This window comes from Sinocyclocheilus rhinocerous, unplaced genomic scaffold, assembly GCF_001515625.1.
Source record: "Sinocyclocheilus rhinocerous isolate Xijiao unplaced genomic scaffold, SAMN03320098_v1.1 scaffold174, whole genome shotgun sequence".
NCBI classification, from domain to species: Eukaryota; Metazoa; Chordata; class Actinopteri; order Cypriniformes; family Cyprinidae; genus Sinocyclocheilus; species Sinocyclocheilus rhinocerous.
In genome coordinates, this window is record NW_015646289.1 from 1,128,532 (window position 1) to 1,151,543 (window position 23,012).

Consider the following 23,012-nt stretch of genomic DNA (forward strand, 5'->3'; position numbering starts at 1 on the left):
CCAAAGAGCAGCTGCATTCATCTGCCAATGTAGTCCTACACAGTAGAGAAAACAAAGGAAGACAAGATTCCTTGAGAAATGGGAAGAAACCAGTTGAACTGCACATTTTTTTCAACTGCACATTCATTTCAGGTCATACAACCAATTTTTCCCAAAATGAGTGAGGGGTTTTCTAAAATATGTTTTCCTCTGTCTCTCAGGACAGGCCGACCTCACTGATTTACTAGATTGCCAATGTCACGCACATGACCACAGTTAAATATTGGTTCTAATGTCAACACCGCTATACAGCAGTGCTGAAACTGTTTGTCATAGTGACACTCCACACCACTTAACAGAGCTGTCACCAGGAAATGTTCAAGTCAATTATTAGTGGGAAGACATGAGGACAGTCCAAGCTAATGGCTGCAGATAAGAATATAAGGATGCAAATCAGAAAACTTCTGTGCAATCCATTTTAGTTTCATGCAGGGCAAAACGCATGCAGCTGTTACGAAGATGAACTGCCCTCTCTCCCTCTTTATCTATGAGAACAAATAACTTTTATGCAATGAGCGTCACTTTGTGCTTGCTTTTGTTTTGATGACGCACCAACGGTGGAGTCCTTAGAGTTTAGTTACCTGTTAACCATCCTCCATTAAAGGACAAAAAGAACCATCTTTAAAATATTCAGCCTGATTGAAGGAATGAGACCAATAATGATCCTGTGCTCCACTGAAACTCACAGCAGTTACCAGAAGACTATAAGTCTAGACTTGAATGATACTGATACTGTGCTGACTCTTGAATATCTAGACAAGTCTGATCTGTTAAACTGAGCATCGGCATGGGAAAATGATCATCTATGACATCACTGCATTTCCTAAGGAGAATCTGGTGAAGGTAAGATGACAAAAACTTTATTTTTATGATAAGAAAGCATTATCTGGTACCATAACGGTAAGTGCATTGCAGTAAGCGCAATAGAAGGGGATATTAATATTACCTTATGCAGTGAAGTGACATACTGACCCAGGAACCTTTGTTAATGCCCATAATCTTATCTATATTGAATACCAATGTGAAGGCTGAAATGATCACCTATGTGTATTGCAAGATCTACTTAATGCTTGTTTTATTACAAAAGAGCTCAATTTGCCTAATCTTCTTCAGCACAGTGGTCCTGTGGGAAACTGCCCCAAGGTTTCTTAGTCAATTTTCTTTGCAGCAAGGAATTCCTTTTTTTTTTTTTTTTTTTTTGTTCTGGGTCCTCCTTTAATTGACTTTTTTTTTTTTGGTTACTAGGTCAGAAGTCAGAGTACATTTGTTGATCTTTGCATGTCAACTAATGATATAATGAAAAAAAAGTGTTATGAAGCTGATGGACAAATCCTTAGTTACAGAAACTGGGCCATTACTGAGATCACAATCCTGCTTTATTAACCATTATGGCCCTGAGCAGAGCACTTAACCTCAGGTTGCTCCTGCAGGTCTTTCCTTGCCATTACATATACAATACGATTAAGTGTACTATAGGTTAATATGGACAATAAGTACTGCTAAAATCTGGGACATGGGTGGTTATCAGAGGTATGTTTAGAGAAGGGGGAATGACGCATGTAGGTGAATGCATATATGTTTTCAGGCAAAATACATTATAATACATAATAAGCCTACTCAAATTCTGCAAGCTTGAACAGGTTTTAAGAAAGGTGGTAGGCTATAAAATCCACTACTAACAATTTTTGTTATCTGAAATATCTATAGTAATATATATGTAATATTTTAAGCATATGAAAGAGGAAAAAGAGATCTCCTAAATGCAACGAAAGAAACACTGATTTGCCTTTAATCTATCAAAATAGTACTGAACTAAATTACAATGGTGATTGAAAGTGAAATAGTCAATTGGCAAAATCTAAGTCCTTGACGCAATTTTCCCCTCAACAAAACTGCACAATCAACTGTCTAAAAAGGCTCACTGATTAACTCAAAGAGTCATATGACGTCACCGAAGTGTCAATATGTATTTTGTGTAGGGAGATGGGGGAGAGAGGTTTTAAGAATGAGATAGTTATATGTGAACTTAATCTGTGCTGTTATTAACTGTAAAAAAAAATGAACAGTTTAGGGGAAAAATATTACTATGATTCGTTAGAGATAAAACAGGTCAAAATATGTATGCTATGATTGTCAGTTGGATATTTTATACAATTAGCCATCATTTTACTGCCATTGAATTATTTTTAAACAAGTAATCATCTGATCTGTTCAAGGTCATAATGATGTTTGATCCTGGTTAAGCATCATGATTGAGTCATGTAATCTTTGCTCAGTGGTTTCAGGCCCAACAATACGTAATCCACATAATCCACAGTGTACATGCTGATATAACAGTCAACAATACTTTTGTATCACTGTGCTTGTGCTGTGGGGATTTGTCAGTGACTCCAGTGACTTTTTGCAAGTTACATCATTACGCTAGTAAGTAATGACCATAGACTGTAAAAAAAGATGGACGACGCATCTCTACTTCCTTCCACTGCAGAAAAGTGAAGCCAAAATGTCATTTAGGGTCTTTAGGTATGATATTTTATTGCATGCACTAATTTTCTTCAATCCAAATAAATCCAATCCAATTTCAGATTCTGAAAGTTCTGTTTATATGAAAACTAAACTTAATTCTTTAGGCGATCTGATTCACATATTTGCTTGCATGTGCATTATGCATTTCAAACAATAGGTCAACACTTGCACAGGTCCCAGCCACCACAAAAGAAAAAAAAAACAAAAAAAAAAAGAGAGAGAGAGAGCACCACGATAATGTCACCAGAGCTAAAGTATAATTGTTGTTTTGGCTTTGATGACATATCTAAAAGTAATTCTTAAAAATATCATAGGAGCTTTTTAGAAAAAAAATTATACATATACAAATACATAGGTATTTTTAAATCTAATTGATACAATAATGAATAAGTCATTTGTTCAAAAACCCTTATTCATTTAGCAACAAAAAAAAAAGAAAAGAAAAGAAAGAAAGAAAGAAAGAAAAACCCGTGGTCAGTGTGTCAACCCCACATACAAGTCAAGGCATATCTTTCTTTTCTGGGCAACAGCAATGGAAATGTTTTTTTTTTCTATCCAGGACTTCAAACATCACCTAAATATTCACTGGAGTAAAACATAATTTAATTAGATTAAGAAAACGGCATACATACGCTATATATTCACACGAATACCATTATACTTTTGGCGTAAAGACAATTTGCTAATTAGTTTACACCACCAAATCCTTCGGCTTTAGGACCCAGCAGTATAGGTCTCTGCAGGAAAGTAATGGGGGTTACCAGATCGGGGCGTTTTTAGATCATGTGTCCTGATTGGCTGACGTCATAGTGACGGTAGGTTTAGGGGTGGGGTTAGGTAAGGGAGGTCATTTTGATTGCATGATTGAGAAACACCCTTCCGTTTGAAAACACCCACAAATTTAGAAACGCCCACTTTTGCTCTGCAGAGACCTCAATCTCGGTCAGCGCGGCACAGAGACCTGACGGTGAATCACTACAGATGACGGGAGGAGCCATATGTAACCGTATCAACCAGGATTCAAAGCAGCTCAGCGTTTCTAACAATTCTTCAGATATTATTGTGTTTGAATTAACACAATATCACTCGTTCAGCATGACACTAAGAAGTATTTCTGTACCCTGATAAACTGCACGCGCCAGAGGTGTGGTGGTCAGAGATGGAACACATCAGAATGCCAAAGGTAAATGTCCAGCATCCATACAATTATACAATCTTTCCCTTTTTCATGACATGTACCTCACATCTCCATGCATTCCTTCCACATGCTCAACATTAGTAACTTGAAGTTTTATTACTTGTAAATAGATTAATTCAATGGATTCAACACAGTCAATGAGACCAATGTGCAAGGATAAAAATACAAGGGCCTACATGTGTTATAGTTTATTAGTTATAATTTAAAGAAAATGACTCAAAAGCCATATTCAATTTTAGGTTTTGCTATTTGATCGCAGATAATTAAAACATGCACTGCAGTATCATTTCAAGCCACTATAATAATGTTTGTGAGATGGTGCATTAGTGCATCACTAATACAAATGTTGTCTAATTACCTTGGTTATATATTACAGGTTGAAAATGTCCGGTTAGTGGACAGAAGTTCTTCTCGAAGAACTCATGTGGGCACACTCTACCTAACAGCCACACACACTATCTTTGTAGGTGAAGGTTCTGAGGACAGAAATGAGCTGTGGGTAAGTGACATTTTCGGTATGTCATTGTGCGGTACTTCTGTGCTCTAAATATGTACTGATTTGTTAGTTTTCTTTTTTATAAGCACAATAGCTGACACTTTATGTTCGTTTTTCACAGGTTCTTCACAGTTTAGTGTGTAATGTTGTAAAGCATAAAGCATCTCAGAGCGGATACCCTTTATTAATCCACTGCAAGAACTTTCAGGTCATACAGTTTATCATTCCTCAAGAGAGCGACTGCCACGATGTTTACATTTCACTCTCACGTCTCTCCAGGCCAGGTGGGTCACCTAGCATGCATTTTGGCATTGTTTTAGGAATATACTGTGATTACAATATCATTGCAGCATTTGTGCATTTAATACGATTTTCAAAAGTAATTAAGTAGAAATTATTTCTGTCTGCCAGGACATTGCTGTCATGATTTTGTTTTCTGTCTTGCAGAAAAATATGAGGAGTTGTATTGTTTTTCCTTCAATCCCAATGTTGACAAAGCTGAAAGGGAGCACTCATGGGACTTTTTAGATCTGAAGGCTGAGTACAGTCGAATGGGACTTCCAAATAAGCTATGGCATGTCACCCCAATCAACCGAGAGTACAGAGTTAGTATATCACCAACCATCACTACGTAAACACAATCAATTTACTATGTAAGTGCTTGTTTTTAACTTTTCTCCTTGTAACACAGGTGTGTGATACTTACCCAGCTGACTTGTTTGTGCCAAAATCCGTCACCCTACCTGTCATCGTAGGAAGCTCGAAGTTTCGTAGCAGAGGTCGATTTCCCACGTTGTCATACTACTGCAAGGAAAACCATGTGAGTCTGGCTGCACATCTGGCACATTCTCTCTGCAGTCGTAGTATTCATCTGCCTCTTTTAATGAGGCTGTGGAGAATTTTGTCCTGTCCTTTATATGTCCTTGCCTGCCAAATATTTTGTCATTGGATTGAGGAGTTCAAGAACACTGTGTTCTTGAAACTTGAGTGTTCTTATATATAAAAAATACCTTATTTCTGATGAACCATAAATGTGATGCAGCTTGATTTTGCATTAAACTCCAGCTTGATTACAAAAAAAGTGCAGACTACTCCAGCTTTTCACAGCGCAAACTTGCAGTCAGTTCAACATTGAGTTGTAGGACATTTACCATGACAAGATACTAAATGTGTCATGCAGTATATGCGTGCATTGTGATTTACAGCAATAATGGATATTTTAAAAGCAAGGTCTAGCTCCTTCTGCACCCTCTTGGGTTCGGCACTCTGTTAAAAGACATTTCATTTCATTGAGGTCAAATATTCCCCTTGGAGTTTTGTGTTTTCTTTTGGACACATGAATTCAAACCACATGGAGAAACTTGTGTGTGACTTCTACATAAGGATCATGCTGGTGATGCCCAAAGGGGTCAGTTATAGTTTAATATCTCCCCCGTTCATGGTTCGTTAACCCCAAAATATGATTAGAACGGTGTCTAAAAAAGTAATATTGCAAGATCAGCCTTTAGAGTTTTATGAGGCCAGGGCCAAATTCTCATGAAATGCCCATTCCACAGAGAGGACAGTGTGATCTTCTGTTCTTTAAGTTTAATTTATTAATCGAGCGTGACAGGATCAGTCTGGGAATTACTCTGAGACTGTATGAATGCATTTTTAGTAGATTGAGCAGAATTTATTTTAAAGGAAATTATTAAAATATCATTAAAAAATTTTTTGCAGTGATTTAAATTCAAAAATATATTTTATACATTTTAATAATTAAATTAAAATATTTTTTTCTTATTTATTTTATTTTTTAAATGCTTTCCTCTTTCCCATTTGTTCAAAAAGCTGAATGTATTTATCGAGCCAGGCTGGGAATTACTTTGAGACTGTACGATGCACAATTTTACTAGATAATTGGAAAATGTTTCTTTTCCTTTTGCACCACTTTCACACTAAAGAAACACTGTACCACTAAACTATTTTGTCTGACACTTATTTGTCGTGCCTTATCTTGTCTAGGGTACCTAATGAACAAGGACCATTAATGGTGTCCATTCAAAAAAATAAAACATGACACCACAGGATGCCAACATATGCTAACACCTACTCATGTGATGTCTTTTTTTTTTAGGCCACGATATGTCGCAGCAGTCAGCCTCTTTCTGGCTTCAGTGCTCGCTGCCTGGAGGACGAGCAAATGCTGCAGGCCATCATGAAGTCTAATCCTGGCAGCAGATTCATGTATGTTGTGGGCACAAGACCCAAGGTCAGTCCACTTAATATCAGTGGACCAGATAGCAGAATTACACATGAAAGACTCTTTATGTAAGACTCTCATGTTTTTCCAGCTAAATGCAATGGCGAACCGAGCTGCGGGCAAAGGCTACGAAAATGAGGACAACTACTGCAACATTAAGTTCCAGTTCATTGGCATTGAAAACATCCATGTGATGAGGAACAGTCAGCAGAAACTCATAGAGGGTATTGTCTCCAGCTTATTAAGTGAGAAAATGAATTTCACCTTATAAACCACTGTAGTAGATCCTTCTGTTAAGGTTTTAAAAGGGGGTTTTTGCTGTGGTGCCATTAACAGTTCTTAAAAGAAACCGTTTTTCCTTAATGTGAAGAACATCTTAATATTCTGAAGAACCTTTTTCCACTAGAACGAACCTTTCGGAAAGGATCTTCATGCAACCATAGATGCCAAAACAGTTTTTGAGAGTGTAGACCAGCTTGAACCATTAGCAGCTCCCCTTCCGTTTTTTTAGGAGATCTTCCCATAGTGCATTTAAAAAACCAAGACTTTAGACCACTTAACATTTTATTGTCAATTATAAAGAAATTCTGCAATGAACCGTTGATTGTACCGCAGGAGAGTTTCTTGGCCAAGCAGATTGTGTAGTAGGGGTGCTTTGAATCCATCTGGCTTTTATTCCTCGCCTATTTTTGTTTTGTTGACTTAACGATTGGAGACCCTTTTGCCCTGATTGAGAAAAGGAGGGCGTGAGAATGAAATCTTCCAGTGTTGAAGAAATAATAGCAGTACTGGGTGTGATAGCATTTTGACCCAAAAAACACTAGGGAGTCATCTGGTTGAATAATCAGAGATTACCCTTCCAGCAGAGACTCTGTGGCTATTTGAGATCTCATTACAACACGCTTGATTCTTCCTAGAATGGCAGTTGCCTTGAAATACTGTAAAGTTAGTTTGGTCTCTGCCACCAAGAGTGACCGGGTTTGTCAGTATATTGGCTTGAGCCCTCATCTGGAGCGTTCTCATGGGACGTCACCAGCCCTTAAATACTCTTATCACATTTGAACTGTTGGCATATCAAAACTTTCAGTGCTCACGAGAAATGTTTATGTTGGTTTGGAGAAAAAGAAACACTGCCACTTTTAGAAATACAAATTCTTTTGGTTGTCATGATAACTAATGAGCCATAAGACAGGACTGTCATCAAGCCAATTTATCAGTTATGCATATTTTAAGTAACATAAATAAAGAGGACACTCGCAGAGGACGCTACATATGAGTCACCAGCTTTTTTGCAAAGCCAAAGTAAATATTGAGCACTTTAAAGGAAGAGGTCTCTAAACTACGGATATCCAAAAATATCCCTCACATCAGTTCCCTATTGTAAATTCTCAATAAAGCTCCTGGTTTTCATCATAGTATATATATAAACTTAACTTTAGCAATGAATTTGTCTGGATCTTCTCAAAATGTCTTTAGTTTCGGCACTGCGTTCTCCCTCCATGGGAGAATTTCTAACGGGGCTTGAAAATTCAGACTGGTTGAGACACATCAAATCGATCATGGAGGCGGGACTCTTCATATCTAAGGTAAAAGATCTCTTTGAGAGTTCTTCAGCCCATGCATGGGTGCTCTGGAACTGATTTCATGTTCTCACGTACACAGGCCGTGGCAGAGGAAGGGGTCAGCGTCTTGGTTCATTGTTCTGATGGCTGGGATAGGACGGCTCAGGTGTGCTCTGTGGCCAGTGTGCTTCTGGATCCTTACTACAGGACCCTCAAGGGGCTGATGGTAAATGAGAGCAGGCTACAGTACAGCTTGTAAACTTTACTCCAAAAGTCACAGAGTTCACAGTGTAAGAAGATGCATAACTGACAGGCTGCCAGTGTGGGTCTTACTCATTTAATTGTACGGATCGACTTTGGCTGGTTCTCTGCTGGAGAGGTTTCATTCAATAGCCGGGCTCAGTTTGGAAAATCATCTCTTACTACTTTGAAATTTACCCTCATATGGGGTCAACATAAAAAGAAGAACCTACTTTCTAGCACAGATTAGTTCTGTCTGGGAATTCAGTCTCATTTCCTGATACACTGGTAGCAGAAGGTACAGTATGTGCAGATGCATAGAATGATTTTGTGACCCTTTTACAAAGATGAAGTGTGTCATTTAATGTGCACGCGTCACTAAACAGATCTAATAAAATTATTACTTGTTTTCAAGCAGTTCCTGCCTTTTATTGATCAACTAAGCAAGATAATCAGGATGCTCAAACAAATAGATCAATGTTGTGATAGTGCCAGTGTTTGCACTTTTTGAGGAAGTGAGCTTACAAATTAGATACTTATAGTTGTCTCTCCTTATTAAACTGGGATATGAAGTATCTTAACATCTGAAATTTACATTTTACCTTTAAACATTTCACAAGTACTGTTTGGGGTTGGCAGGATTTCTTAATGTTTTTTTAAAAGAAGCCTCTTATGCTCACTAGCATCATTACTCCAGTCTTCAGTGTCACATGATCCTTCAGAAATCATTCAAAAATGCTGATTTTGTGCTCTATAAACATTTATTTTATGTTGTTGTTTTTTTTTTATCTTTGGTGAATAAAAAGTTCAAAAGAACGGTATTTATTTGATTATGAATGTCTTTACTGACACCTTTGAGCTATTTAATTCATCCTTGCTGAGTAAAAGTATTAATTTCTTTTAAAAACAATCTTACCAATCTTTAATTTGAATGGTATTTTAAGTAAAATCCTGTTTTATTTTATGTGCAGGTGCTGATTGAGAAAGACTGGGTTTCTTTTGGACATATGTTTTCACACAGGTTGGCTTCCATCATATCATTTACAGAGGTTTTCTGATGTATTAACTCAAAAGTGCTCATTCTAAATGTAATTTACTTTATGGCATTTCAGATGCGGTCATCTCATTGGAGAGGCAAAGGAAGTGTCACCTGTAATAGACCAGTTCCTGGAATGTGTATGGCAGCTTATGGAACAGTTTCCCTGTGCTTTTGAGTACAGTGAGAAGTTTCTGATCAGCATCCACAACCACATCTACTCCTGTCATTATGGCAACTTCATTTGTAACAGCCAGAAGGAGAGGAAGGATCTGTGGTAATTGTCCTGTTTATTTGATGAAATGAATGACAAAACTTAATTTGTTGTTAAAATTGATGGTACTGCGGATGTCAGTATTCTCTGCATGTGCTGAACATGTTTTATTGCATGTGTTTGTTTCTGTAGCATCAAAGAGAAAGCTCATTCCATATGGCTTCATTTATGGGAGAAGAAGCTGGATTTCATGAACCCTCTGTTCAAACCTGATCAGAGCCAGAATCAGGGACTTCTAAGACCCAGTACTGCCCCCTACTGTTTTAAGTATGTCAAAACATGTTAAATAGTTTTTTCTTCTCCTCTATAAAAAATAAGCTGATAGTTTGATTCTCTTTCTCATGCATAATTTGTCTCTTTAGTCCTAAGTATCCACCTATCTTTAAGTCAATACAGCTATTACAGAGTAACTGATATATGGTGTTTGTTTGTTTGTTTAACTGCAAAAAATGTTTGTCTTTTCCGTGTTTAGATACTGGAGAAGGCTGTATAATCGCTTTGATCGTGAGTTGCACCCACGTCAGTCTGAGCTAGATTGTCTGATGACTGTAAAAGAGGAAACGCAACAACTTGAGGAAGAGCTGGCTCTCTATGAGCAGGTAAAATGCTAGATATTTGCCTACAATGTTTATTTTTCATTGGTTTTTATAATTTGCTTTGAATCTGTTTTTAAATCGGATCATCATGTTTACTTAAAGAAATAGTTCACCCAAAAATAAAAATGTACTCACCCTCAGGCCATCGAAGAAGTAGATGAGTTTGTTTTTGTTTGTTTTTTTGTTTTTGTTTTTCATTGAAATGGATTTGGAGAAATTTACATCACTTGCTCACCAGTGGATCCTCTGCAGTGAATGGGTGCCGTCAGAAGGAGAGGCCAAACAGCTGATTAAAACTTCACAATAATCCACAATCTCATTCTGACGCCACGTATTCGCTACAGAGGGGTAAAGCTGAATTTCTCCAAATCTGTATAGATGAAGAAACAAACTCGGAGATTGAGTAACTTTTCAGAAACTTTTCATTTTTTGATGAACTGTTCCTTTAAATATGCGTGTTCTACAAATGCAGAATTTTCATCTACACAAAGTCTGCCTTTTTAACTTCAGTGATCAAGTATTTTCCCCTTGCAGAAAATGGCTGTTCTGGATAAGGAGCGTGCAAAAACCCTTTACATGCAAAAGGGTGTATTGGACAGCAAGCAGGCCCTTTGGTCGTTACCTTTAGATATAAGCCTAGCCAATACTCCTCAGGATTACATAGGTGGTGCTCCCAATGTTTTCACCTTACAACAAGGAGAGAGAGAAAGTGCAGAGCTTTGCCTGTTTGGAGACCAAACAAAAAGCTCTGATGCTGACAATAGTGACCAGGAGTCAGGAGTGGCAGATTTCAGCTCCCATTCTTCTGGTGAAGAGTCCTTGCCAAGTGAGGACAGCGTGAAGGATCCTGACTCAGATGAGACTGGCCCCAACAGAGCGTGAACAAATACAACAGTTTGCAAGAAGAAAAAGCTATAGCATCTACTGTATGGGAGCAAGATAGGAGTTGTGGGTATTTCATATTATGCAAAGATATTGGACAATGTGGACATGTGTCTCATGTGTCTGGCGTTACAGAAGCATGTCTTTCTGTCTGAATGTGTAATACAGATGTACTACCTATATAAAGAGTTATGTTTTATTCTAGTATATATTTATAATTTCTCATTAGCATGAATTCTTTCGAGCATTAAATACTTGTGTGCAATAAACGACCTGATCTTAATTTTTTGCACTTTATGCACAATAACATGAATACATGAAAATTCAGTTTGTTGTGAAATTAATGATATTTACATTTCTTCAGGTGTGCTTTAGAAGTAACGTTTACTTATTTAAAGCTATTTATTACTTAGCAGATTTGGTCGGTCCTTGGATAGTTTGGATAGTGTACAACTTCTAAAACTATAATTTTGGTGCATATTGTATAAGTTGTGTACTTTAAACTGAGCCTGGCACATGCACGGAACCAAAAGAAAACCAAATACAATATTTTCCATTTAATGCAGCAAAAAGAATATAATACTAATAAAATACTAATGTATGCATTTAGGAAATTAATGTTCTCTTAAATGATTTTGAAGGAATAATGGAGACAATTCTCAGATTTAGGTCAGTTTAGATCCATATTGAAGGTTTGCTCACCTATTATCATGTCTTAACCTCTCCCTTGTCACAAGGTGTGTAATGTTGATCTACTTTAAAATAAAGGCAACATTACAAGAAACAAACATTTGTTGAATTTGACTGATCTAGTTTTATCAAATCACCAGGTGGTTGTGATTTATTCGATTTTTATTTTATTTTATTTTTATTTATTTATTTGTAATTGTTTTGTGGGTGTTGGGGCAATGTAATCACAGCTATGTGAATATTACATTAGTTTAGATTACATTATTGTGTTTATCCCAAAATATATATATATATATTTTAAATTGTAACAAAGAACACAATTTTTACAGGCAAAGAGACAAACAAAACATTCTAAGAGGGTTACAATACATGGAATTCTGAAATGTTCTAAACTGTATTATAATATAACACCAAAGAAGAGTCTTACAAGCAATCAAATGTTTCGAGTTCTTTAAAGAATACATATAAACGTCACCTTGAAAATAAATACAGGTATTCGTTTGAAAATTCACATTTATGAACGTAAAATCCCACAAGGTGTTCAAAGGTCACGCGTCGACGTCGCGCTGGAGCGCTGTGATGTAGTTCAGAGGTGGCAGCTGGTTGTTGATATCGGTGTTAGCCCAATAAAACTATATAAAAGTAAATAGCAAGGTCCCAGCCCTTTCTAAACAAGGCGATTTTGTATTACAGAAGCAGTATACGCTTTAAGTGTAACTGCCTTGTTTGAGGAAAGGTAAGTCCTGACAGAAAAAGTGAACTTTGATCATAATAACAGGACAAACTTTTGTGGCTAGGCTAATAGCTAACACTAGCCACATACACAAATAAACACTCACGTCGACACCAAACAGCCTCATTCACATCTTACAAGAGGGATTGTTTACAAAAGCTGACTGTAGGTATGATTTCTGGACGTTTGCGGGTTTTTTTAGTTGTTTAGCAGATGTTGTGCTAGCTAGTGCTGCTAACATGTCAACCTACAATAAATGAGTTGGACATTTAATAGCTTATGGACGTATAAAACAACTTATTATAATAGGTTAGAAAGGCACTGCAATGGACATGAATGTTTACGAGCATGTTTTTGGCACACGACCAATCTTCCCACTTCTTTTGTTTGGCATATTGAATGCTGCTTCTGTTAGTCTGCGACCGTTTTGTCTCATCTGGCACTTGTTGTAATGTTTAGTCACAGTACAACAGGTTTTTTTTTTTGTGTGCGTGATATGAGTATGTCTGAATCATTGTCCTTTCAATGCGGTCATCAAGCAAGAATAGTAGATGAGTAGTCATGTTTACTAAGACTAAAGTGGAAGCATATGAAGTATCGCAATCTCTCTCCTCTGTTTACAGTCCCTCATGATGCTGTCTGGAGTGATAAGGATGAACTAATCTAATATCTAGTTTGAAGTCAGTAAACAAACGACTAATGATTTACCAAAGTCAACCAGCCAGGCCATGACAGAAGAATTATCCACAAACCATAGATAAATGCATATTTGAAAATATATGTGGACCTGTTATTGACCATTTTAGAGAACGTAAACTTAAAAGACTTGAACAAAAATTAAAAAATGCAGCTAACTGAAATAAGGTTAAGTTGAAGTACTAAAATTATGAAAATGAATACTGGAGTAAAAATAGATTAAAGCTAAATAAAAGTATTTTAAACTAATGAAAATTACAGAAGCACATAACACAGTTCCTGAAACTTAAACCAAAATGAAAACAAACATATTTCATGTGTTTCTTAATGCTGTACAGACTTTATTTAAAGAGATTTTTAGTCTGATATGCCAAAAATCTGATATTTCCTGCCTGTCTGAACAAAACCCTTTTTATACTGATAAATATACAAATATCCATAACAACCATGATGGATGTTGTTGCATTTGTAGGACACAGAGTTTCCAGGTGTAGTTGCAAGACCAATCGGTGAATTTAGAAGCAATGCTGATTACCAGTACCAGCTGCTGCGGTGTAATGTCAATTAGAAGTATGTTTTTTTGCACATTTTTAAATGGTCTTCTTTTTCCAAGTTTATTTTGTTACCTTTTTGATTTGATTATGGTTTAGTGACAATAAAATGATTTGATTTAAATCAGCAGCTTTCTGATTGTCTGATTGTGATGGGGTTTTTTCCAGGTAAAAAGAGGGAACAAGCAATTATTATTTCATGAGAATATCCCCTGGGGAGTGTTTTTTTAAATTTATTTGGTTTTGATGCCGTGAACCTGGAACTATGCCCGCAGCCACTGTGGATCATAGTCAAAGAATATGTGAGGTTTGGGCCAGCAACCTGGATGAGGAGATGAAGAGGATCCGACAGGTGACCCGAAAATTCAACTATATTGCAATGGTGAGTTTCAAACTCTTAATGCTTTATTCAAATCAGTTCAGTTTAATTTCTCAGATGTGATCTAGAACTGACTGTCATTTTCTATGAACTGGGTGAATACCCTCCAGGGACGTCGACATGGCAGTTCAACTTCAAATTTAGCCTCACGTAAGCATTCCACTTTTGTCATTTAAGAGGTATGGCACATATTTTCAACAACAACGCATCAGTCCATGATCTCACTTTTATGTACACAAGTCCATGTTGAAGACATATGACAAGATGACTTTTCTTGTCTTCAGGTGTATCCATAGCCATCAGTGTGATTCTTTATGAAAGCTGGACATTACACCAACGGTACTGTCTTTTGCAGGGAAGATATGTATGCACAGGATTCCATTGAGTTGCTCACCTCGTCAGGTATCCAGTTTAAGAAGCATGAGGAAGAGGGTATTGAGACACTGTACTTTGCTGAGCTGCTTATGACCTCAGGTGTGGTGCTTTGTGAGGGGGTCAAGTGGCTCTCATTCCATAGGTAATCTTACTGTAATATTCACATAGTGAAATGAACACAAGTGTTTCAGTGGTGATTCAAACCACAACTCCATTAAAAGTGGAAGAAAATGTACAGCAGTGTTTAAAAATGTGTTTCTCTTTTGTGCTTGCTTATAGTACACGTCTAAAACTGTGGTTCAATGAATTATACAATCTATTTTCAAGCTAATTTCTGTCTCTTTTCCGAACAGTGGCTATGACTTTGGGTACCTGATTAAAATTTTGTCCAACTCAAAATTGCCAGATGAAGAGGTTGACTTCTTCGAGATTCTTCGTTTATTTTTTCCCATCATTTATGATGTGAAATACCTCATGAAGAGCTGTAAGAACTTGAAGGTATTTTAGCATTTAAATGCATTAAATACAGGCTTTGCAAAGTATTTACACACTCATGGACTTATTCATCAGTATTTTATAGCCTAGAGTCTATATATATATGTATATAGCACAAATATTAAGAATTGATCAGTGTGATTTTAGTATTATTTATATATATGCTGTTACAGTATGTATTCATTTTTATTTTTATATTTTCATTTTAGTTTTAGTAATATTGTGCTTTTGTCAATTTTATTCATTTTAATATTTCTATTTAGCTTTAAATAGATTAAAAATCTTTAAATAGACTAGTCTGAGGAGCAAAAAACAAACAACCAAAAATAACAAAATATGATTATTTAAAATTATCTTTTATATTCAGTTTGCATTTTAATGTATTCGCTTTTGTCATTTTTATTATATTTATATTTAGCTTTATTTTATTTATTTTTTTTTACCTCCGTTTTAGTTTAAGTAGTACTTAAACTTATTTCAGTTAATTGGCAAGGAAGCATTTCTAGTTTAAATTTTTAACGTTTTTTATTTTTATTCTGAGCTTTATTTCAGTTACTGAAAATTATTTTGAATTCATTAATGATGAGGAGATGAAGAGGATCCGACAGGTGACCCGAAAATTCAACTATATTGCAATGGTGAGTTTCAAACTCTTAATGCTTTATTCAAATCAGTTCAGTTTAATTTCTCAGATGTGATCTAGAACTGACTGTCATTTTCTAAGCTATGAAATCAGATCCATATGTTCAGACAGTGCAGTGTTAATATCCGGTAGGTCTATGTCAGTTGCCATAGTAATGACTTAAGTGTCAGCCTGATGGCAAGAGACATAAAAGAGCTTCTGTCATTGTGGAAAGAGAGGACAGGAAAAATGGGAGAATTTCATTCATGCATTAGACAACAAAAAAAAGGTCAAATGCATTACAGCAAATCATATCGAGTCACTAATTGCCTGTTTGTTGTGCATATTTAATACACAATGAATAATGTGAGCAAAATGAGTGAATTTTGACAGCTGTAGACACTACTACTCTTTGTGAATGACATTAGTCACATTGCATCCTGAATAATAAAAAATAAACTAATTTGAAATCTAGCCTGACTTTTCCAGTGTTGTTACTGTTGATTAAAATTAAAGCTATTGAGAATAATTTTTGATAATTGAAAAAAAATTTTTTAAAAATATATATATATATAAAAATAAAAAAAACACAAGATTAGTCCGGAAACCTTTCTTGAAAACATAAAAATGGCATCGGTTGTGTCATACACCAACAAATACAATTTTTTTATTTCAAATGTTACTTTTGAACTCAAATTCACACATTTACTAAAAAGTGTGAGTATAAGTTAAACATAATTAAATCAAGACTTACCTGTGTTGGAACTTGGTGCTTTTTGTTTAAACCATTATGATTATTTAAAATTATCTTTTATATTCAGTTTGCATTTTAATGTATTCGCTTTTGTCATTTTTATTATATTTATATTTAGCTTTATTTTATTTATTTTTTTTTACCTCCGTTTTAGTTTAAGTAGTACTTAAACTTATTTCAGTTAATTGGCAAGGAAGCATTTCTAGTTTAAATTTTTAACGTTTTTTATTTTTATTCTGAGCTTTATTTCAGTTACTGAAAATTATTTTGAATTAATTAATAATAATGATTAATAATTAATTAAATAATAATTGTAATAAAAAATAATTAATTATTTTTTAATTAGTTTTGGTTAAAAGATAACAGCACTGACTGATACGTATCCTTATAAACCCAAGACTAGTACCAAGACTAAACCTAAGACTAATTATCACTGTCCAAGATGCATATACTAATTACTGACTTAAATACTTGCATAGTGTAATAGATCATCACAAGTTATATTTTCACTTTGACATGTTTTGGTTAATGAACACATAAAAAATCTAAATCAAATTTTCTGTGGTTCAGTGTTATTGTAAAAACCTGAAAACTGAGGGTGAATGCTTTTTTTTATAGGCATTGTAGATCTCATTTTGCATCACACTGTTTTTTTTTTTTTTTGTTGTCATCACTGCAGCATTTAATTAAATAATAATTGTAATAAAAAATAGTTAATTATTTTTTAATTAGTTTTGGTTAAAAGATAACAGCACTGACTGATACGTATCCTTATAAACCCAAGACTAGTACCAAGACTAAACCTAAGACTAATTATCACTGTCCAAGATGCATATACTAATTACTGACTTAAATACTTGCATAGTGTAATAGATCATCACAAGTTATATTTTCACTTTGACATGTTTTGGTTAATGAACACATAAAAAATCTAAATCAAATTTTCTGTGGTTCAGTGTTATTGTAAAAACCTGAAAACTGAGGGTGAATGCTTTTTTTTATAGGCATTGTAGATCTCATTTTGCATCACACTGTTTTTTTTTTTTTTTGTTGTCATCACTGCAGCATTTGCTGTGACGTATATCAGTGGTTACTCTAATTTGTAGCAGTCTGTGTGAATAGAAGGAATCTGTGCCTAATTTCTGTCATGTGATGTGCAGGGCGGTCTGCAGGAGGTAGCAGAGCAGCTTGAGCTGGAGAGAATTGGACCTCAGCATCAGGCAGGCTCTGACTCACTCCTCACAGGAATGGCTTTCTTCAAGATGAGAGAGGTGTGCCTTGAGATGAAAAAAAGAAAAAATCATCAAATTCAATATCACGAAAACCTTTTAAATTGGCACTAAATGCAGCATTTGTACTGACTGTAGCATCGTTGTCATTGCAGATGTTTTTTGAGGATCACATTGATGATGCAAAGTATTGTGGTCACTTGTATGGACTGGGTTCAGGCTCATCCTATGTCCAGAACGGCACCGGAAACGCTTACGAGGAGGAAGCAAACAAGCAGCAGTCATGACACAACAAGAATCCCTCACCATAAACAACCTCATATACAGGGCTGAAAACATGGGTTTTTAGTTGTTGTTGTTTTGTTTGATAGGATTTTGCACTTTAAAGCTCCCATCCATCAGAAAAAAAACTTCTTCCCTTTGTTGCCTTCTCTGGGTTAAATCTTCTCACACAATGTTCATCTTTTATGTTTAAAGAGGAGGAACCATTTCGTGTTTTAGTTCCCCCCTCACAGCTCGGCCTTAATATTAAGCTACTTTTTATGTTCTTGTTTTAATCATTAATTTATTGCATTCGTTTCTTCTCGTGTACGGTTGTGTACACCAGTAACCTACGTGAACTGTCTTTCCCTGATCACAGGAGTACTGATTTCTCACTCTTCGCAATAGCTTTAGGCAGATGGAGGATCTCACAGACACACAGGTAAATACAGGCACTTAATTGTAAAGCAAAGCCTTGCACTGATTTTACCCTTTATGTTGGGTTAGCACAGATTTTACCACACAAGTAAATTAAGAGTGATGATGTAACTGCCACTATTTAAGTGAACTGAGGTCACCTCATACTTCTGGATCAAGATTGTCTTTCCATTTTCACTTTTAAAAGAGATTTAAAGGTTTCGTGGTATTTTAGTATCAAAGTTCAAAGCCTTTTATTCATTTAAGAAATAATGCCTCTTAAAAGAAATCTTAGCCAAGTCAAGTACTCGGTATCAGTGGAATTAGTTTTACTTGTAGTGCTGGTTTTTGAATGGTGCACATTTTGTGCTGTTTGGGTTTTTCCTCCATGTTCCTCTTTTTTTTTTTTGTATTGTATTTCTTTACAATTCTGTGTTGCCTAGATCTGCTGCATGTACTGAAACATTTGAATAAATGCTGTTTGCTGTGTTAACTAATCTGAGCTTTTATAGATATGTGAATCGCATGAACACAGCTTGTCCCCTTTGTTTTTTGTTTTTGTCTGATTTGGTGAATGATGATTTTGGTAGCTCTTAACCTCCCTCCTCCTTTGTCTATCATCTTGATGTGTACAGTATCCACATTGGTATTATGCGATATGTTTTTAGAGCTTTTGGAAATAAAAGCCAGATTTTTCTAACATATCCAAAATCTGTATAGGTTTATACTGTGTTAAAGTTTTATTGCACCATTCCTAAAGGATTCGTTCACCCAAGAAATTAAAATATGCTGAAAATTTAGGAGTCCATACAAGATGTAGATGAGTTTGTTACTTCATCGGAACAGATTTGGATAAATTGAGCATTACATCACTTGCTCACCAATGGATCCTTTGCAGTGAATGGGTGCCATCAGAATGAGAGTCCAAACTGCTGATGAAAACATTACAATAATTTCCGATAATTTCACAGTTCCGATGAAGAAACAAACTCTTCTACATCTTGGATGGCCCTGAGGGTGAGTAAATTTGCAGCAAATTTTCATTTTTGGCTGAACTACTCCTTTAATGGACAGATGCTGTAAATATAGTGCTGTAACACATATCGAAACAACACTGTAGCACTTAATAAAATATCACTTTATTTCTCTTACAGTAACACTCATCAAGGCATATCATTCAATGGCATTATCATACTTTATATGAAAACATGTTAAGCTACCAACACAGATAGCCAGCAGAATTTTACATACGCTCAAAAAAAAAAAAAAGCAACAACAATCGGCTGGTCTACATACACAAAAGCAAGAACCAGTAGAAATCTTGTATCACAGTTTATTTTTAATGTGGTGTGTGTGAACCTAATCACAAAATAAACAACAGACATCTCCATAAAAACTACAAAACAGACAACACACCACAAGTCTTGGCATTTCTGAGGTTTTGTTCACGCCTCAGTCAAAATCAAGTACAAGTACGTTTACATTTACATGCAATAACTGCTGAATCAAACGGAGATAAGAAATACGGTAGTAAATACATTATCAGAGCCCTTAGATAAATCAGATGTGATACAAAAGCACATCTTTAAGTTTTGCATTAGTTGTGCAAACGGTTATGAAAAGTATGTTCGAAATAATCAAATACACTGACTATTAATGGTGAAATATTCTCTGCAGTTGCAGTGTAATAATGTATATGAAGTTAACACAATACATTATATACTTTGCATACTTGATTCGACAGAACCATCAAGAAAACATCAGGACAAAGACGATTTAAAAACTGAAATAATTTGCAGCTTTAAGCGCTGTTCAAAGTGCATATAGAGTAGTTTTGTTTTCCCTGTGCTTGTCAGGTAAAAACTTGAATAAACAGTGTTTTTGTCTGAATATCCAGTGCTAACAATGGCCTAAAATATTTGCTACATCAGTCATTTTGCCTGTGTATGACCTTTGCAAAATTCATGACAGCTGGGATCCAGACTTAAATGTGATGGACAAGCTCCTCACTGACACTTTGTCAAATAAAACAGATTATAGTCACGATGTGCAAATGTATCTGTATGGTAATTAATAAAATGAAGAGATGCTGCTGCATTTCAACAATGCAGGATCAAAAACGGTCAAATTTGAGGAAGTCTAGTGCAAAAGCACTTGGGATTTTCATTGTTCACATTTCAAACGACTACGTACCACCATCACACAGCATGCATAAATACTTCACATTTTCCAGACTAACAAAAACGCCACCTTCTTCAGCACTGTCTACACCACGCAAGCTATATTCAAGGCATTTACCATACAAACTTCTACATTTGTAAAAATGTGGGTCTTGCAGGAACCACGGTAATGTTACCAAATGTTCAGCCACATCTGTGGGCATCTTTAGGCACGTTAAGATAGCCATACAGTTTGCAAGAAGGACGAGAGACTCTGTGGCCCTTCATATATGTACAGTACACAGCATAATCCTGCACTGTGAGCTCTTGTGAAGGATCACAACTCATTAGGTAGAGAGTAGATGGGCAGTGCAAGTCTGTGCAAGAGCAGTGGAGACGTCCTCACTGTTCCACTGACAACAGACATCACTAGCACTAAACTCCTAGAGAAAGAAAGTCAGTTCATTTAGAAGAAGCTATTAAGACATTCAGGGATTCCAATAATATAATGTAATGTAATGTAATTTAATAAGTTATATTAAAAAAAAAAATATATATATATATTAATACTTCTATTCAGCAGGGATGCATAACATTAATTAAAAGTGATGGTAAAGACATTTATAAATGTTTCAAAATATCTCCATTTGATATAAATGTTGATCTTTTGAACATTCTATTCTTAAAAGAATCCAGAAAAAAAAGTATCACAAATTGTTCACAATATTATTGTTTTTTCTGTATTTTTAATCAAATCGATGAAGACTTGGAGCGCATTAGAGGTCAAAACTGACCCCAAACGGTAGTGTTTGTTACATTATTGTAATTTTGAAATACTTCAAAGTTTTACTATCTGAAAATAAGTCATATGCTATAGCACTAAGTACACACAAAAGTAACAAACCTGTTTCATTAACACGCTCCTAAGTTTCCTTCTCAATAGTCAAGGCTGGGTTGCTCGTACCTGGTAGAAAAATACGGACTGAGCACCATGTTGTTTGACCACATTGTAATACACATTCATAACTGCAAATTTCTCTAGTCAAGGCACACAGAACACTCAAATTAGCAGTGTTTCGTATTGATCTCAGATGTGATGCATCACCTCGCTTGTCTCTGTCTTCACTTCCTTCTGACTGTCCGTTATTCAGCAGTCGGCTCTGAGACTCTCTCAGAGGTTTAGGAGGAAACTGATGGGATTCTCCAGCGCTAGAAAAGAATGAAAAAGGCATGAATAGAAGGCTCTGCATATCATCAATACAGTATCCCACAATGCAATGTGCATTTCTACTGTGACATTGGAAGCAGAAGTAATATCTACTACAATTTTTTTTCTTGACTCATTGTTTGATTGCAATGTAAAAATTTTCCTATCTATATATATTTTTTTATATTTTGGTATTTTTTCATATTGTTCTATACACTGTAAAATCTAATGTTAGCCTTAACTAAAGCATGCAAACTGATTGCCTTAAAAAACTAAGTAAAAAAATACATTTTAGTTTCAATAACTAATTCATTTTAAGTTAAATATACTATGTGTGTATTAAAATTTAACTCATTTAAGTTGAGCTAAGTAATGTAACATTCACTGCAAACCTAGAATTTCTGAGTTGTATTCACTTGAATAGCGATCCAATTCACTGTTAAAACCATGCAAACCTTAAAAAGATCAAGTAAGTGTAACGCCAGTAAATTAAGTGCTTCAACTGTCCAGTTAGCAATAACACACATTCTATGAATAAAGCAGTCTATAGTAATCTACTATAGTAGTCTTAATGTTTATAGACCCATCCTCATCCTAACCACAGCCTCTACTCCTTAGCACAATAACCCCCAAAAATACAGACATAACAGAAACCAAACAAAACAGAACATTAAACACTAACAGATCTCCCCCTATATTAATCTTGTGCAAGAACACATAAAATAACAGTTAATTTCAACATTTACTCCTCTGAAGCAAAGCATGCTGGGAACTATAAACTAGCTTGACATAATGGTACAAATAACAATCAATGTATCTTAACTGGGGTTTTCTGAGTAACAAAGACATAGTATGCAAATAGTGCAGATTACTAGATTTTTACAATTAAAATCAACCAATTGTACATTACGTAAAGTCAACTAAAAAGTGTTAGTTAGGACATCCGTTAGGTTTTACAGTGTAATATCTGCAACATCTTTGTGATACAACTCAGTTTCCTAAATGAATAATTCATTCTGAGCCATGAACCTTTTGATTGAAGGGTTGCGTCCAGAGGGTGAGGAGGGTTGTTCGGGGTCTGCGTTCACTAGACATGTGGGGAATGAACAGCCGTCGCCCGGACTGCAGAAACACAATGTGATGCTGAGGGAATGAGATCACAGAACACTCACACCAATGCTTTCAGTGCTACTGAACAATAACTGATACCTTGAAAAAACAGGCAACAGCCAGTATTTCTTTTCATCTCCAAACACCTGGCGAAAGTTCTTGCTTGTTCCTAAACTGAAGCCGTTCTTGTCTGGTCCGTGCTGGAATGCAGGAGCTCTGAAAGCCTCTGACAAGAGACACATT

General features: G+C 35.6%; 2 protein-coding genes and 1 pseudogene across 6 annotated transcripts in view; 2 read left to right on the plus strand and 1 right to left on the minus strand.

Annotated features, from left to right (window-relative positions):
• Positions 1 to 653: 653 nt before the first annotated feature.
• LOC107707226 (myotubularin-related protein 7-like) lies at positions 654 to 11,788 on the plus strand. 2 transcript variants are annotated; one of them, XM_016511181.1, is made up of 15 exons: positions 654 to 882; positions 3,494 to 3,748; positions 4,140 to 4,262; positions 4,381 to 4,543; positions 4,707 to 4,864; positions 4,951 to 5,079; positions 6,376 to 6,510; positions 6,593 to 6,725; positions 7,978 to 8,087; positions 8,164 to 8,289; positions 9,275 to 9,324; positions 9,416 to 9,616; positions 9,746 to 9,880; positions 10,086 to 10,212; positions 10,744 to 11,788. In XM_016511181.1, the coding sequence occupies exons 2-15, from the start codon at positions 3,725 to 3,727 to the stop codon at positions 11,089 to 11,091; spliced, it is 1,962 nt and encodes a 653-aa protein (XP_016366667.1). In that variant the 5' UTR covers positions 654 to 882; positions 3,494 to 3,724; the 3' UTR covers positions 11,092 to 11,788. The 2 variants fall into 2 exon arrangements, with proteins under 2 accessions (XP_016366667.1, XP_016366668.1); XM_016511182.1 differs by lacking the exon at positions 654 to 882 and having other exon boundaries at positions 3,038 to 3,748.
• Positions 11,789 to 12,367: 579 nt separating this feature from the next.
• Positions 12,368 to 19,066, plus strand: LOC107707199 (CCR4-NOT transcription complex subunit 7-like; annotated as a pseudogene).
• A 1,547-nt stretch (positions 19,067 to 20,613) lies between these two features.
• LOC107707230 (palmitoyltransferase ZDHHC2-like) overlaps positions 20,614 to 23,012 on the minus strand; it is a 14,014-nt gene continuing 11,615 nt past the window's right edge. For 2 of the 4 annotated variants that reach the window (XM_016511191.1, XM_016511193.1), the window contains 5 exons: positions 22,869 to 22,995; positions 22,689 to 22,781; positions 21,558 to 21,661; positions 21,357 to 21,416; positions 20,614 to 20,895 (listed from right to left, as the gene is read on the minus strand). In XM_016511191.1, the coding sequence (XP_016366677.1) occupies positions 21,376 to 21,416; positions 21,558 to 21,661; positions 22,689 to 22,781; positions 22,869 to 22,995 (365 nt within the window). In that variant the 3' untranslated portion in view covers positions 20,614 to 20,895; positions 21,357 to 21,375. The remainder of the gene's footprint in view (positions 20,896 to 21,356; positions 21,417 to 21,557; positions 21,662 to 22,688; positions 22,782 to 22,868; positions 22,996 to 23,012) is intronic. The other 2 variants (XM_016511190.1, XM_016511192.1) reach the window with 1 other exon arrangement.

What these genes read in the sequence shown, in the direction of transcription:
- LOC107707226 (XM_016511181.1), top strand. Translation starts at nt 3,725, where the DNA reads ATGGAACACATCAGAATGCCAAAG. An exon ending in TTGTGGGCACAAGACCCAAG is followed by an intron (nt 6,511 to 6,592) that starts GTCAGTCCACTT and finishes ATGTTTTTCCAG; the next exon opens with CTAAATGCAATGGCGAACCG. An exon ending in TCAGCAGAAACTCATAGAGG is followed by an intron (nt 6,726 to 7,977) that starts GTATTGTCTCCA and finishes AAATGTCTTTAG; the next exon opens with TTTCGGCACTGCGTTCTCCC.